The 16436-nt window shown below is 41.9% G+C and overlaps 2 protein-coding genes across 3 annotated transcripts; one reads left to right on the forward strand and one right to left on the reverse strand.

Moving 5' to 3' along the window:
- On the reverse strand, nucleotides 1-2508 carry dusp26 (dual specificity phosphatase 26). 2 transcript variants are annotated; one of them, XM_078286374.1, is made up of 4 exons: nucleotides 2237-2508; nucleotides 1695-1888; nucleotides 1372-1583; nucleotides 1-566 (listed from the first exon to the last, which is right to left on the reverse strand). In XM_078286374.1, exons 2-4 carry the CDS (start codon nucleotides 1871-1873, stop codon nucleotides 361-363), a joined length of 597 nt encoding a protein of 198 aa, XP_078142500.1. In that variant the 5' UTR covers nucleotides 1874-1888; nucleotides 2237-2508; the 3' UTR covers nucleotides 1-360. The 2 variants fall into 2 exon arrangements, with proteins under 2 accessions (XP_078142500.1, XP_071754840.1); XM_071898739.2 differs by having other exon boundaries at nucleotides 2140-2244.
- A 3112-nt stretch (nucleotides 2509-5620) lies between these two features.
- Nucleotides 5621-15212, forward strand: LOC139910663 (G protein-coupled receptor kinase 5). The gene is made up of 16 exons (XM_071898039.2): nucleotides 5621-5906; nucleotides 7127-7216; nucleotides 7315-7427; nucleotides 7891-7968; nucleotides 8287-8384; nucleotides 8527-8619; nucleotides 9435-9498; nucleotides 9605-9745; nucleotides 9974-10164; nucleotides 10283-10320; nucleotides 10986-11075; nucleotides 11390-11598; nucleotides 11725-11862; nucleotides 12328-12465; nucleotides 12563-12694; nucleotides 12784-15212. The coding sequence occupies exons 1-16, from the start codon at nucleotides 5855-5857 to the stop codon at nucleotides 12871-12873; spliced, it is 1755 nt and encodes a 584-aa protein (XP_071754140.1). The 5' UTR covers nucleotides 5621-5854; the 3' UTR covers nucleotides 12874-15212.
- The last annotated feature ends 1224 nt before the right edge of the window (nucleotides 15213-16436 follow it).

The following is a 16436-nucleotide window of genomic DNA, read 5'->3' on the forward strand; positions in this document are numbered from 1 at the left end:
CAGAGTTTCCCCTATCATGTAATAGATGGGGTGTGTCACCCTAGCTTAAGGAACTGCTAACTTTTCATTGATGCTTTACTTTTTTTTATTATTTTGGCGTGAAAATCGTCAAATTTAAAGATATTGAAAATCAGCTATCGTCGACTTAAGTCTAAAAATATTTGCATTGGTATAGGTATCTGTATTGGTCCCATGTATGTCGGTCAAACCCTATTATTAACTGCCATTAAGGAGCATAGTGTTAGAAACTTGCAGGTTGCTCCTAACCCCAAAGCACACTTGATCCCAATTCTACACACGTCTCACACCACCAGAAAGTAACCGGTACCTCATGCTGTGTGCTTCAGGGTCTGCTGAGCTCTACGGTGAAGTCTTGCGGCTCTCTCTGAGGATGCCGTCCAGGCCGTTGAGCTGGCGCAGGAAGCCTCGGTTGGGGATGACGCCGCGGTGATCCTTCACCGTCTTGATGGCCTCCACCAGGGTCAGGTTCTGTCTGATCATCAGGTAGGCCAGCACCAGCGTGGCCGAGCGGCTCACTCCCACAGTGCAGTGGACCAGCACCTTGCCTTCAGACGCACAGAGAGAGAGAGAGAGAGAGAGGTGATAGTGGGATAGCCAGAGCGCTGAGATGAACCAGATTAACATCTTCTTCAACTGTACATCTTTACTTAAGCGCACCACAATGGACGACAGCACTCTACTGCTGGTATCTAGCACCTCACCTACTGTCATATTATCAGTTCTTATATACCCAACTCTATTCTGGCTGAATAGATACATATTTAGACTGTTTATACTCTGGGCTGCTGTGCAATATTCTCTAGATCTGCATTATAGTTTATTCTGCTTATTCTTTTTTTTTTTAACCAACTTCCATAGCTTCCCATCAGTGCAACCAGGTTCCAACACTGAATCCTATGCATACTGTATAGGTAGCATAATAGACATATTTTTTTTAATTTCTATTTATTTTTATGCTTATACACTACTTTCTTTACATAGTACTTCAAAAAGAGACCTATTCTCTAAATTTCCATTTTTTTCCTTTTTTTTATATGCTTTTTTTCCCCTGTATTTTTTCTTTTCTTTTGTTTTGTTTTATAGACCTTTCTTTTTTCTTTTTTTTTTATAGGCTTTTTTTCTTTTTCTTTTATTTTGTGTTGTGTTATATTACGGTGACCTATGGAAGCAAACCTCCAGGTCAAATTCCCTGTATGTGCAAACTTAAGTTGGCCAGTAAAACTGACTGACTGATTGTGATTGTGATATTCACTGTATGGATAAATCGCATCTACACACACACACACACACACACACACACACACACACACACACACACACACACACACACACACTAGACACACCACCAACCTCCACTGGTGAGGGCCTTGTGGATGAACTCGGCAGCAGGGTAGAAGTTGACGCTCATGTCGAAGGTGGGGGAGTCGTGAGCCTCGATGCCCTGGTAGGTGATGCTCATCCCGGCATAATACTCCGCTCCGCCGCGCCATTTGCTCTGGGCGCAGTTCAGGATGTGGGTGATGCCAAGTTTGGCCAGCTCGCGCCTATCTGATGCTATATCTCTGCAGAGAGACGAGGAGGTTGGAAACAGAATCATCAATCAATCAACTGATGTAGGTAGACGTAATCAATAAGGTAATCAGACTTCATTAATAAGAGACATCTCAACTCACTGATCTCCAATGTAGAGTCTTGGCCATACTTCGTCCGCATGGTTACACGCTGTTTTCCCGGTGCAGAGGAGCCTCTCCAGCTCGGACACTGTTAGATTCGGCGAGACGCGCTCCGAGTCTTTCCTGCTGGGAGACCTGGAGCTGCTCCGGGACCGGGAGAACCGAGACATGAACGCCATCAGGCAACGCTGCGTCTGGGGAAACAAAATGAAATGTTAATAATAGGAAAATATATTATTTTCCTTATTATTTCCTTAAGGCACAGCATGAAGCCAGTCTGTCAAAACAAAATAAGCAATTTCAGAGTAGAATGGGTTAGAATAGAATAGAATTGAATATGTTTTTGGGGAGCATGGTACAGCCATATCTCCATCGTTTGAATGTTATTTCGGCCAGATCAGCCTTAATTGGATGATAGTAGATTAAAAAACAAATATATATTCACCTGCATCTTTATTTAATCCCATTTTGAAATAGCGCTCCAAGCCTATCTGTGATCCAGGCTGCAATCAAGAATACAGACCTATACGTATAAGTCCTACCTTTTTTTTGTTTGTTTGTTATCGGTGTTTTGTTTTATTCCCTGTGTGTTGTGCGTCTCTCTCTCTCCTGATGGATGCTACAGGGCGAGCCGAGCCGCGGCCATGTTGAGTCATTTAATTCCAGTGGGTGGATGGATGGGATGAGACAACTGCTGTGCGTGTACCAGACATCTTCAGCGCGCGACCGCACTTCGGCGTCTCAACAAGTCTTCACTGATGCATCACTGTGAAAACACGGCTCCCGTTTTGAAGGTGCCACTCGGGATGTTCACCCATGCAAGACAGAGGACTTCCCCATTCCTTCCGCGGCCAACTGCTTGTTTTTATTCCGATTCTGTTGACTTGGTTTCTGGTCGTTTACTTGGCTCTTGCTGACATAAGATGGTCTCGCAGAATCGCTAGTGGCGTTTGGCGCCATCTTGCGTTCGTCCAAGGGAAATTGATATAGAAATGTCAGTGCAGATGCTTAGTAAAAAAATACAAAAATATGACTGGTCCGTTCTGAAGCAGACTCAGAGTCACAGTCAGCATAACTTGTTATTAGTGCCACTGCATTGGACTGAAAATTGCCTTTGAAGTGGCTTTTCAGTGGAAGCAGAAAATATAAGCCACAAAGCACAATTTATGCATAAAATAATAGGCCTAATGAATAAAATCAGTGTTCAAATGATGCGTGAGCACGGATTTAAGTGATTTGTCCGTTGTTAAAAACTCACTCCTCACGTTAAAACTCCTCAACTTCGTCAACAGGTAGGCTACAGTGAATTTCACTTTGGCTGTGTAAACCTACATTGTTTTAAAACGAATGGTGGCGCTGTAGGGCAATGTTTCAAATAGTTTTTTGTCTGGAAATATCCTCCCATAGGACAGATGTGATCTATGACAGGCAGGCATAAGAAGGAAATAGCTTAATATCTTGCATCCACAGCCTAAATTTCGTTAAGTCGCCATCATTTGTTGGCCTATCTGTAGCCTAACAAAAAAGAACAATGGTAATCTGATAGCCTAATACATCTTTAGAAAGTTGCTATGCACTGTATATAACATACTGTACATTCACTAAAATTTTGGAAAGGAACCATCCTTTATTAATGAGCCCACTGATAAATTAATGTTTTGTTTCACCTAGGCCAATTTTTTTCTCATTGTATCCTTCCCATAAAGGCTGTGTGTGATGCCACTCTGGCTTAGTTAAGTTAGTCAGCCCACCTACAATATCACTCCAGCATGAGTATACAGAATGTGTTAATGTGTTGCTAATAGTCAGTAGCCTGTTAACATGAATTGACAAAAATGTTAATAATTATGTTATCTATCAACTTGAATGTGAAATTATGAGATTTTGAATATGCATTGTATCAGAATCAGAATCAATTAATTCATTATTAATTATATACATGAGGTGGGTGTTACAGGTTTATTGCACAGGGATAGTTTCTGTCACTGTATGACTGATTTAAGTGTTCATCAGAGTGATGGCCTGTGGGAAGAAACTGTTCTTGTGTCTGCTTGTTTTGGCGTACAGTGTTCTGTAGCGCCTACCAGAGGGGAGGAGCTGGAACAGGTTGTGTCCAGGGTGTGATGGGTCTGCAGTGATCTTTCCTGCCCGTTTCCTGACTCTGGAGATGTATAAGTCCTGAATGGAGGGCAGGTTGGCACCAATGATTTTTTCTGCAGTCCTGACTGTCCTTTGTAGTCTGTTCCTGTCCTGTTTGGTGGCCGATCCATACCAGACAGTGATGGATGTGCAGAGAACAGACTGGATTATTGCAGAGTAGAACTGGATCAGCAGCTCCTGAGGCAGGTTGAACTTCCTGAGCTGGCGTAGGAAGTACATCCTCTGCTGGGCCTTTTTGATGAGTGTGTCTATGTTGGACGCCCACTTTAGGTCCTGGGAGATTGTGGATCCCAGAAACCTGAAGGTTTCCACAGCAGACACGGTGCTGTTGAGTATGGTGAGGGGGGGCAGTGTTGGGGGGCTCCTCCTGAAGTCCACTGTCATCTCCACAGTTTTGAGCTTGTTCAGCTCCAGGTTGTTATGACCACACCAGAGGGCCAGCTGATCAACCTCCCGTCTGTATGCAGACTCGTCACCGCCTCGGATGAGGCCGATGACCGTTGTGTCGTCTGCAGACTTCAGGAGTTTAACAGATGGGTCTCCTGAGGTGCAGTTGTTTACCAACAACCAATCGAGAAGAGCAAAGGGGAGAGCACACATCCCTGGGGGGCGCCAGTGTTGACTGTCCGGGTGCTGGATGTGATTTTCCCCAGCCTCACCTGCTGCCTCCTGTCTGTCAGGAAGTCTGTGATCCACTGACAGGTGGAGGCTGGCACAGCGAGCTGGGTGAGTTTGGAGTGGAGGATTTCTGGGATGATGGTGTTGAATGCCGAGCTGAAGTCCACAAACAGGATCCTTGCGTATGTCCCTGGGGAGTCGAGGTGTTGCAGGATGTAGTGCAGTCCCGTGTTGACTGCATCATCCACTGACCTGTTTGCCCGGTAGGCAAACTGCAGGGGGTCCAGCAGGCGGCCTGTGATGTCTTTCAGGTGGGCCAACACCAGTCTTTCGAAGGATTTCATGACCACAGACGTCAGGGCGACGGGCCTGTAGTCATTTAATCCTGTGATAGAGGGTTTCTGAGTTCTGATAGAGAGTTATGCCGGTGGCCATGAATGTAACCTAAACCTGTCAGACTACCCAGTAAAATAGGCTACAAAAACAGAATAGGTCACTAAACAATATCACAGCAAAACTATAGCCTAGTCCCTATGAAGTCCCTTAATAGTATACTTTAGATTAATTTTAAGTTTATATCTCTATACGTTTGGTATACTGAAGGGTGACTTAATTGAACTGCTTTTAAGTTGATTAAAGTATACTTCTAGTTAAAAGTATAAGCTTAAGTATAGGCTACTATTCTTTTTTGAAAAAGTGTGAAAAAGTATTCATCAAGTCTAAATAGAAATAAAAGTACAAGCCCTAGTAGACATATAGCCTACATATAGGCTACAAGTGCAAGTGCAATGAAAGTAAAATAAAAACATATTCTCATAATTTTGTTTTTGTTTTAAATAAGTATACTAAGAGTGTACTAAAATGAACTTCTTTTTCTTTCTCTTTCTTCTTTTTATGAGGTTGGGAAATTAAAAAATATATATCATGGATAAACTCGCTGCAAATTCACTGTTGAGTTACCACAGACACAAAGTCTCTTAGGGATATTATAGGAATATTATCGGGTCGGGACGGGCCAAACTAGTAACACAGATCATGAGCAAATTATGTGAGAGTGCTCCAGTGTGTGTCCCGCCTCTATAACGAGGGAGTGTCCTGTGACAGGAGTAAGCTGTCATACAAGAAACAACTCCGGGGTAGATTATGCAACTTCATTCAGTTGTGAGCCACAAGGAAACTTTGACTCAAAGACGCTTTCAGGCTTCACACCTGTGCGGCTTGACAGCAGCCAACATTATTGAAACTCAACACATCTGACTGTAGCTATTTATTGTGGCTGGTAAATTGGAGTTTTATTTTATATGACAGTCAGTGTAAGTGTCTAGGTGCACTGCAGTTTGGGAAAATTAGAGACAGCAAACTTTCAATACACAAAAACCTACATGGAGATTGAGAGCATGGTGGCAAATAGCGCTCTTATTAGAGCCAGGGAAGGTGAGTTTTTTTTTTTTTAATCTTTCTTTAAAACAGAAATTCAATTGAAATATAGTGTTTGTAAAGTTTTTGTTGAAACGTTTTGCTCACTGCTGATGGAAAAATGTGATTGTATGCCAGAGGATGACAGAGTGCTGTTGTTTTTTTTTTTTTTAGCTGATTTAGACAAAACTAAAAAGGTGTGTGATGCATATTGTGTTAGATCAATAACACTTGGAGTCACCAGACTAAAATGTGCAGTTTTCCAACAGTTAGCACTCCATGACATAACCTGTGTCAGGACTTCAGATGTAGAGCAGGGTTTCTCTAGTGATGTTTTGGGTGTTTTGGGTGGGTGATCTGGGGACAGTGACTTCCTCATGGTGTTGTAAGAGACACTGATTGATACTTAGACTTTTAACCCCCAAGACTTTTTCCCTGCTGTCATTTTATTTTGCCTTGTTTCCTCAGTCCATGCAAACATTGTTTTCTCTCTTCCTCAAACACTCTTTGTTTCAACCTTTCTTTTTTTTTTTTTTAGAATAGTTTTTATTGGTGAAAAGCATAATGCCAGGTTTACAGGTCACCATTTTTCACATTACCCCACCCACCCTACCGCTCCACCCAACCCCTGCACAACAACAACAACAACAACACACATTACAAAAAATAATAATACAAATAAAAAATTAGAAATTAGAAAGGTTGTTTCAACCTTTCTGTATTAAATCATTATTTAGACCCTTTGGATGCATTTAAACAGTAATTTTTCATCACCATTTTAAGCAGAGGTGTGCAGAACATTGAAATATTGAAATCTCACTGAAAGCAGATTGAATATATGGGCTGTCAAATCAGAGATTTTCAATGGTAAACAAATATGCTTGGTTTAAAATTACAGATGTAATCTGTTTGCAACTGACATCATGTGCATTTCAGTTTGAAAGTTGCAGAGTAATGTGGTCCCACAGGCTTTGCTTACCTGTTCCCAGAGCTATTAATAGGCCATTCACTGTAGTGGAGCGTACTATTGTCTGAAACCAGATGGGCTAGACACACACGCACACCTGCATGGGTATGACACACTGCAGATAGATATGGTAGGCTGAGTTATTAGTGATCACTTTCAATGAATAGCTTAGATCTGGTTATGTATTTTCATACTCTAACCCCAAAACAGATGCTTGCAGAATCTTTCCCATTCACTCCCCTGTCCCTTCTCTTATTCCTCCTCTCTGTAGGTGGAGGGGGAAAAGGGAGAAGCTGGAAATGGAAAGAGATGCTTCGCTTTCCTCATATTAGCCAGTGTGTGGAGCTGGCCATGAGCATCGGTGTGTGTGTGTGTGTGCATGTGTGTTTCATAAATCCATACATGTCTTGGTTTATTGTGCCGTTTCACATCACGTGTTATGTTATGTTCCTGTGTCAGAGCGAGACTACTTCAGTCTGTGTGTGAAGCAGCCTATCGGCAAGAAGCTGTTCCAGCTCTTCTGCCGGAGCAGGCCTGATCTGCAGAACTACATTTCCTTACAGGACGCACTGGTACTGTCCCCCCAAAAAAATAACAAGCACTATATTTAAGAGGAAGTCGTATGAAAAATGTGGCACAAAATATAAGTTCAACGCAAGTTCTGGTTTGATATATGCAAGAGTAGATAGTGCAGAAGTAAAAAGGCATTAAACAATGTATAGTGGAATATACCTGTAAAGTCTATGACATGCATTGATTACCATGCATTTCATAACTTCTGATGGAATGATGGTTAGAGCCAAAAAAGAAGGTTTGGCATATCAATCACGGGGAAATCTATTTTGGTCTAGTGATGTCAGTGGCATTATGTAATTTCCTTTGTCTGATTAGCATGAACTGGTTTAGATTATTTTAGTCACTTCTACTGACACTGTATAAACCTTTAGAGAATATTGAATCAATTGTGGTTCTTACTGTTTAAAACTTTCTCTTGATGACCTGTACATACATATTGTATTCTGTTTGTGTGTGCAGGACGACTTTGAGACAAAGTCAGATGAGGAGAGGGGAGATTTTGGCATCAGCATCATTCAGAGATTCCTCAGGAGTCAGGTCTGAGAACTAGAAGTGTTTTTAATACTTAAATACTTTGTTCTGGGTACAAATATTTGTCTGAATGGATGTTTTAACATTTCAAATAAATAAACCTTGCATTGCCGTATAGTAATTTGGAACAGAGTATTCTCAAATGAGTTGTACATCCACCCGGAAACATGGATGTTTGATTTCAGCTGACTGTACCAGCCATAATACATACTTTGGTCACTGATACCTTTACAAAACCAATCTCAGTCCCTATATATCAAAAGCTACAATCTGTTCTACATGCAGTTTTAACTATATAATGTATCCTGTGTCCAACCTCCTCAGTCCAACCAGTGTGTGGACGTGGTGCAGAGGCACGAACAGAGTTGCATCGAGAATCTGGAGCTCGATCCCTGCGGGGACATCTTTCATGACTGCAGGGAGTAAGTCCATACTTGCTCTGTGTGTGTGTGTGTGTGTGTGTGTGTGTGTGTGTGTGTGTGTGTGTGTGTGTGTGTGTGTGTGTGTGTGTGTGCAGACAAGCCTCTAAGTAACAACAATTAACCTCTTTGTTTCACGGATTAGAGATCTACATAAATACCTTAGCGGACATCCCTTCCTTCAGTACCAGCAAAGCATGTTTTTTGACCGCCTTCTACAATGGAAGACGCTAGAGAGGTCAGTGCATGTGTGATTCTCCCATGTCCTATTTGAACATTTATGTGTGCATGTCATGATCCATAGAATGGGGGAAAGTGTGGGTAAGTAGAGTTGTACTATATGTATTTTATCTGTATCATGCTCAGAAAGTGACATGCTATTGCAATTTGCTTCAATATTGTACTACTGCCAATGGAGCATAATCAATTACCCCTCTTTGGAATTGGCATAATATATTGTTCCTCCTTTTCCACCTAAATAAACTGAAATTTAGACAGGATCAGACAGGTGCATTGGGTCCTTAGTGTAGAATGGCCAGGTTCCACAGATCCAGTCAAAATCAGAAGTTCCCAGCAAAACAAATGTCCAATGTGTTTGTCCAAGAGTGCCTTGTACAACATTCTGCTGGGAACTACTGGCTTTGGCTGGATCTTAATGTGTATTCACAAAGACTTCCTATGCCTTGGTCTATTCTGAGAAACTGAATGTATTGCGCAACCTTAAAGGGGAGGCATGGCAGACAGCAGGAAGAGGAAGCTAAGATTATTATTTTAATGATTCGTTTATTTAAGATCATACACCAAGCTCATGAAATGAGAACATGAAAATGAAACACCAAAGGAAAAAACTGGCTAAGATGGTAACATGCCTCCTATTATTGTATTTTATTGTATTTTATTGGGTAGTTGGTTTACCTGCTGGTTTACCTGTTGGTTTATGTGATGTATTCCACCTGATTCAAGATCCTGTTGTCTTTCTTCTGTCACCATCCAACATTTCTTATGCAGAAACAAATCCATTCAGAATCATAACACCTTGTCTCTCTCTTGAAGGCAGCCGATCACCAAGCACATATTCAGACAGTACAGACCGCTGGGAAAGGGAGGGTTTGGAGAGGTAAGGCTGCAATCTCATCTTTTTTGCTATTTTGCTAACCCACCCAACCATCTCAAATTTACAATGACATGTTTCTCACTATTTTCTTCTCTCTCTCTCTCTCCAGGTGTGGGCTTGTCAGGTGCGAGCGACAGGAAAGATGTATGCCTGCAAAAAGCTGGAGAAGACCCATGTAAAGAAGAGAAGAGGAGAATCCATGGCTCTCAACGAGAAACAGATATTGGAAGGGCTTGACAGTAGATTTGTGGTAAGACTTTATGCCCTTTCACTGTCTGGTGGCTCTGTTTAATCCTCCTACCTCTATCTTTTATTGTCTTCAACTTCATTGGCCTTCATTTACTCACTATGCTCTCTTGGGCCTTTTAGAAAACGTTCAGGGAAAAGGCTTCATGATTTAGTCTGCAACACTACTACACATGGTTGTATCTCTATCTCTCTTATCTCAAGCACGGTAACTGTCCCTTTCTCCATTTAGGTGAGTCTGGCTTATGCCTACGAGACCAAGCACTCCCTTTGCATGGTTCTGACCATGATGAATGGTGGGGACCTGAGATTCCATATTTATAACATTGGTCCCCCTGGCCTGGACAGAGAGAGAGTGCAGTTCTACGCTGCAGAAGTTTGCTGTGGTCTGAACCACCTCCACCAAAAGTCTATAGTTTATAGGTCAGTGTATTTTCCATACTTGCAGTGCATAATGTCGCATCAATCCCTCAACTGTCCTGGAGATACTGGCACACAAGTAATGTGTTCACTGATTCCAATGCTATGTTTGATGTTGCAGGGATCTGAAACCAGAAAACATTCTCTTGGATGACGATGGTATGTACGGTCTCAGAGTAAAGGCACTAGGCGGATCAAAGAGAAAAGCTAGTCTAGCTTTTAAGTCTAGTAGACAGGGGATTCCCAAATAATTTATGCAAACATCTGGCTTTGCCATTCATAGCATTGGCTGTTTGGGACTGTGAAACTGGTCAGGAGGACCTTATAATGACTGAAGCTCTGCCAGACACAGGCAATCTCAGGTCAATCTGAGTCATTCTTTAGATGCATCTACTTGTTCTTGAGAATCAGGAAATGCTGTTGATGGTATTTTGACATGGGTAAAAACCCAGGCAGTTGCAGATTCAGGAAGTTAAACGTCAGTGAGAGTCAGGTGTGGTGAAATCTATTTTAAGAAATTCTTGCACCTGTTCCTCCATACTTGGAGGAACAGGAAACTTGGAAGTGTTTAACATGCCTCAGTAATTACAAACTACTGCTACCGTACCTATATTTATCACATTTTTATGTCAGCACCAACTGTATTATATAGTCCTTCACACCTTAATAGTGCTGTCAAGCATGCCACACTGAAAGGAGAAGGAAATAGAAAATGCTGGGAAACACATGCTAATGCTGTTTAGACACTATAGGGCAAGTACAACAGGAACACAAAAGATTGCAACAGTGAGATCACATCCATGATTTGTATTTGTTGACCCAAGGGCACATCCGCATCTCTGACCTGGGCCTGGCTGTGAGGCTGCCTGAGGGGAATCTGGTGCGAGGCAGGGTGGGCACCATGGGCTATATGGGTATGTACCTCAACCATGGTCCATGGAGGCCCAACAGTCTGCAGGTTTTCAATTAAACAAAATGATACAGCAGCTGATTTCACCATCAACCAGAGAGGAGGAAATGATCCGTAAAATTAGCTGCTGTAGTATTTGGTGCAAATGAAAACCTGCAGACTCTTGGGTCACGAGAGCAACATGATTCAAAACCACTGCCTTACGCCACACAGAAACAATACAGAGAACACCTTTCACTGCAATTGTATTACTGTGCTATTGCCAAACCACCGCAACAGAGCAGATATGGAGTTTATTCATTTGCTTCCTGATCTCAGCTCCTGAGGTGATCGGTCATGAGTATTACGGGGTGAGTCCTGACTGGTGGGGACTTGGTTGTCTGGTATACGAAATGACCGTGGGACAGGCCCCATTCCGGGCACGAGGCGAGCACCTGAAAGGATCAGAGATGGAGAAAAGGATTCGAACAGAGAAGGAGGAATATGGGGAGATGTTTAGCAGTGAGGTGAAGGACCTCTGTTGCTCGGTGAGTTCTTAGAGATCTGCCTGCCTCTCAACCGCTAAACAGGCTGCGTACATGAGTCAAAACTACATCAATTGCAGATCCATGTCTCATTGATTATTCATTAGTTACCTCTTTCTTGTATCGTAGCTGTTGACCAAAGACCCAAACCACAGGTTGGGTTGCCAGGCCTCCGGGTGGAAAGATGTTCAATCACATCCTTTCTTCCAAACCATCAACTTCAGGATGCTAGAGGAAGGACTTGTGGAGCCGCCGTTTAAACCTGATGTAAGGACCCTAACAATTTATCTGACTTCAACTTCAAAAATGTTAAATGAGACACAGAAAATTAAAAACTATATCTCATTGAAATGTCCATTTAGTTTTTGTGCTTTATCTAGGGGTGAAGCTTACCCCTGCCACCTGTTGCATGGGCTGTGATAAGTGATGTAGTGGTAAATAAAAAGGAGGCTAAACTATGGCCTCCAGTTGGTGATCATTGTAAGACAAACATCCACCAATATAAATAAAACCAAGTATGTTTTCATAAAAGCAGTAATTCATGCTTTCTTCTTTAAAAGACGCTATCCTTATGTCATGTTTTAGTCTTAAAGGTGGGTAAAATTCATTCCACAAATATAAAGGTAGTAAAACTGAATATAGGTGGGTCTATCCTCCACTGTATCCCTGATTCACTGTTCTGTGCTTTCTCTTCTGCTGTGCTCTGCTTCTATTTACTCTACTCTGCTGTAGCCCAGATTGGTGTACTGCAGTGATGTGCAGGACATTGACGAGTTCTCGACAGTGAAGGGAGTCAGTCTGGACCAAATAGACAATGACTTCTACTGCAAGTTCAACACAGGCAGCGTCCCTATAACCTGGCAAAATGAGGTACAATAAAAAAGGCTTTCCTAAGTTACGTCCAACTTTCTGTCCAGACAGAATCTAGAAACGGACTTGTCTTTTCCTCTCTCTCTCTCCCCACTAGATTATAGAGATGGGATGTTTCAGGGAGCTGAATGTGTTTGGCCCTCAAGGCTCTCCTTCTCCAGACCTGGACTGGAACCAGGCCCCCGAGGCTCCCAAGCGCAGCCTGCTGGACCGCATCTTACGCAGAAATGTGAGAACACACCCTAGTGTTTGTTTTTTAGGTGATAGTGTTTGTGTTTGAAAGCTGAATATTTCCTCTTTCTTTCCTTGGAATTGCAGCCACCAGAGGTGACAGAAGACCAAAGCAGACAGTCCTTACTCTCCAGTGAGAACTCCCTGGAGCCAGGTCTAGTCAGCACTGCCCTCTAGGGACTGCACAGAGGCCGCTCTTATGTCGCTAGACACAACCAGAGACGATACAATCAACAATCCCTCCCGTGTGTCCCCTGCCATCACAACTTGTGTTGCTTGTATCTCTGAACTTTCATTGCAGTCACGTCTGTCATTTTGTTAACAGACTAAACTCCAAAACAGAGCAGCTAGACTGTTGTTGATACTCTCCAGGAAAAATGTATTTTGCCTATTCAGGGTTAGGTCCATAGGCGGCGCTATTAAGAGGCTAGGGGAAGCTAAGCTTCCCCAAAATTGTCATGAAAAAAAAAAACGGCAGTCCAGTAGCAGAAAATAGGAGAGCGAGCAAGCGAGAGAGACAGAGAGGCGAGCAGGACGGAAAGAGAGAGAGGATTGAAGCAGCACAAGTTGCCTAAACGGCCGACTGACACCTGAACGTAGCATCAGCAAATGCATACACCGATGGGTTCTTGAACGTTCTAGTTATGCACATAATGAAATGTGTGCAATTTTATTTTTGCTTGTTGTATTTTAATAGCGGCATGCATGTAGACTATATGCGGTCACGCTCGCTTGCCATGTTCATTTAATGTTCATTTCGTTCGTTTTGTATTTTAAGCCTACTAGATGTTGAAGTGGAAAAGGTTATGATAAAAAGAAAGCCATGCCTTCACTCAGCATGACCAGGTCAGCATTAACAGTTAAACTCAAGCGTTGGAAAATAAACAATGGATAACCGTAGCCAATCCTTAACACATTACTCTGTGATTATTTTCCATTCACTATTATAGCCTAATGTGTTGGTAAAATAAAAAAGGCTATAAAAAAAGTCTGTTTAAGAGGCTTTATCTCACAGTAAAAGCCCATTCACATCTAGAACAATAACTATAAAGATAACTATGACTATAATAAGATTTAGTATAAGTAGTAAATGGAATATCTGTGTTCACACTACAACTATAACTATAAAAACACACCGGCGCTATTTGACAAAGACCGTCGCCTCTAAAAATGTTGAAAAGAAAAGTGACATACTGGTCAGGGTCAGAAGAGCTTAGCGGTAAGACTGACCTGGAAGTTAGTTAAATCGCTAACTTTTGCTAGCTAACTAACAAAACAGCATCATGTCTTGGCCAACCTGACCGCAAATGCACCATTATCCTATGTTTTTAATATGACCGGGAGGTAACAACATGTGTCCCTCCAGTAGCCTGTTGAAACCGTTCAGCCACGGTGAAGTTACAGGTGTTTCTCTCAACATGGGCTACAGGAGACTTGACTTTGATCCACAGTAGATGTGGTGTTCAGAGTCACCTACTGGTAAAGAAATACATAGCTTCACTTGGTGGCCATTAGCTCTCATATAGCCTAAACAAGCACAATAATGTCATGAAAGCGCCGTAAAAGAACATTATTATCTGCCAGCTCCTCTCTCTTTTGCGGCAATCCATGAACCCAAATCTTTCGGCAATGTCGTTATTTAGAAAGTGCGTAAAATAAAAGCATGTCGGTAAAGTAATCATGCTCCATTTTTTCTCGGAATATTCGGCGCTGATATTGTTATAGTGTGAACGCTTGAGCAACAGCATATCCCCGGCTAACACGTGACGAACCAGCGACGTATCTAGTCTGACTTTTTGGTCATTTCACGACCATCTGAAGACGTTGTCGTTATGTTTTGTGGTGGTAACATTATTACCTCCACTCCCCCGCCTCAGATTACCTGCATACGACTAAATGATATAACGTGCTCCGACGGTCAGTCGGTCATTAAATTACCAGCCGGCGAGGTATGTCAACTATCAAGTATGAGCAACCCCAATGAGGAAAAAGCTGCATTTTGTAGGCTTATTGCAATAAGCCTGTGGACAATCTTAATTTCTGCAAACTGACCAACTACAATCTGAGAGAAAATAACAGTTATGTGTATATTATATATATATATACACATACATACTTGTAGTAATATAACTTAGAATATACGTATAGTCTACATATATGTATAAATATACTTAAATTCTATTAAAATATTTCTAGGTTTCTGTTGTGACTATGTTCATTAGTATCGCTAGTTCTAATGCAATGTAAAATGAAACATGCTTGCATTCTCAAGTATCTAGTAAAATTTACAATATTAAAATGTTTAATTACTTAAAATTACAAAAATACTATAAAAATATGAGAAATTCTAACCCTTTTCATTAGAAAAATAAGCTGCACAAATTCCAGTGGCTGTAATTTTGGAGAATCCAATGTAACATACTTGAAAACATCTGTGAACTGCTTTAAGAAGGTACTACTGACTCTTGTTCTAAAGGTGCACTGTTAAATAAAGTCATGTCTTTTCCCAAAAAAAAGATGACATGTTTCCTCCTTCAATCAAAATCAAGGTCATTTTTCTTTATTTTTTCAAACTGATGGAGGGGAGGGTGAAGCCTGGTGGTACTGACTGATAGAGAGAAGAGTGGAGCCTGGTGGTACTGGCTGATAGAGAGGAGAGCGAAGCCTGGTGTTACTGGTTGATGGAGAGGAGAGGAGAGGAAAGTGAAGCCTGGTGTTACTGGCTGATGGAGAGGAGAGAGAAGCCTGGTGGTATTGGCTGATAGAGAGGAGAGCGAAGCCTGGTGTTACTGGCTGATGGAGAGGAGAGAGAAGCCTGGTGGTATTGGCTGATAGAGAGGAGAGAGAAGCCTGGTGGTATTGGCTGACAGAGAGGAGAGTGAAGCCTGGTGGTATTGGCTGATGGAGAGGAGAGTGGAGCCTGGTGGTATTGGCTGATAGAGTGTACGTACTTTTATTACGTACTGAAATTTGCCCCCTCGTCTCTCCTTATAGCTCGAATCCATCACTTTTGTTGGAATAAATCTGAAGGAAAGCTATGAAATTACAAATATGGCTGTTTCTTCTTTGAATTAGTACAAAGGGGGACGCTACAAAACTGGCTGCTCTTTGTCTCCGCCATTGTACTGGTGACTGTTAAGATAACCGGAAAAGGGTTACTCCCAAATCTGGTTTGCATACCTGGAAATGTGAGATAGGCCTATAGGCTACTACCTGTATAAATTAGGTAAAGACTAGAGTAGCCCTTTTTGTCTCTTAGGTAAATGTATCAGAATAGGCTACTACCTGTATAAATGTGCGTAAGACTAAGGTAGCCCATCCTGTCAATAAGAAAAATGTATCAGAATCGGCTACTAGCTGTATAAATGTGGTAAAGACTAGGGTAGCCCATCCAGTCGCTTAGGAAAATGGGTCAGAATAAACTACTACCTGTATAAGTGTGGGACAGCCTAGAGTAGCCAAACCTGTCAGGTCAGAGAATTTATCACAATAGGATACTACCTCTGTAAATGTGGTAAAAACTAAGGTAGCCCATCCTGTCAGTTAGGAAAATGTATCAGAATAGACTACTAGCTGTGTAAATGTGGTAAAGACTTGGGTAGCCCATTCAGTCGCTTGGGAAAATGTGTCAGAATAAGCTACTACCTGTATAAATGTGGTACAGTCTAGAGTAACCCTTCCAGTCTCTTAAGAAAATGTATCACAATAGGCTACTGCCTGTATAAATGTGCTAAAGACTA

Source organism: Centroberyx gerrardi, chromosome 2 (assembly GCF_048128805.1).
Source record: "Centroberyx gerrardi isolate f3 chromosome 2, fCenGer3.hap1.cur.20231027, whole genome shotgun sequence".
NCBI lineage: Eukaryota > Metazoa > Chordata > Actinopteri > Beryciformes > Berycidae > Centroberyx > Centroberyx gerrardi.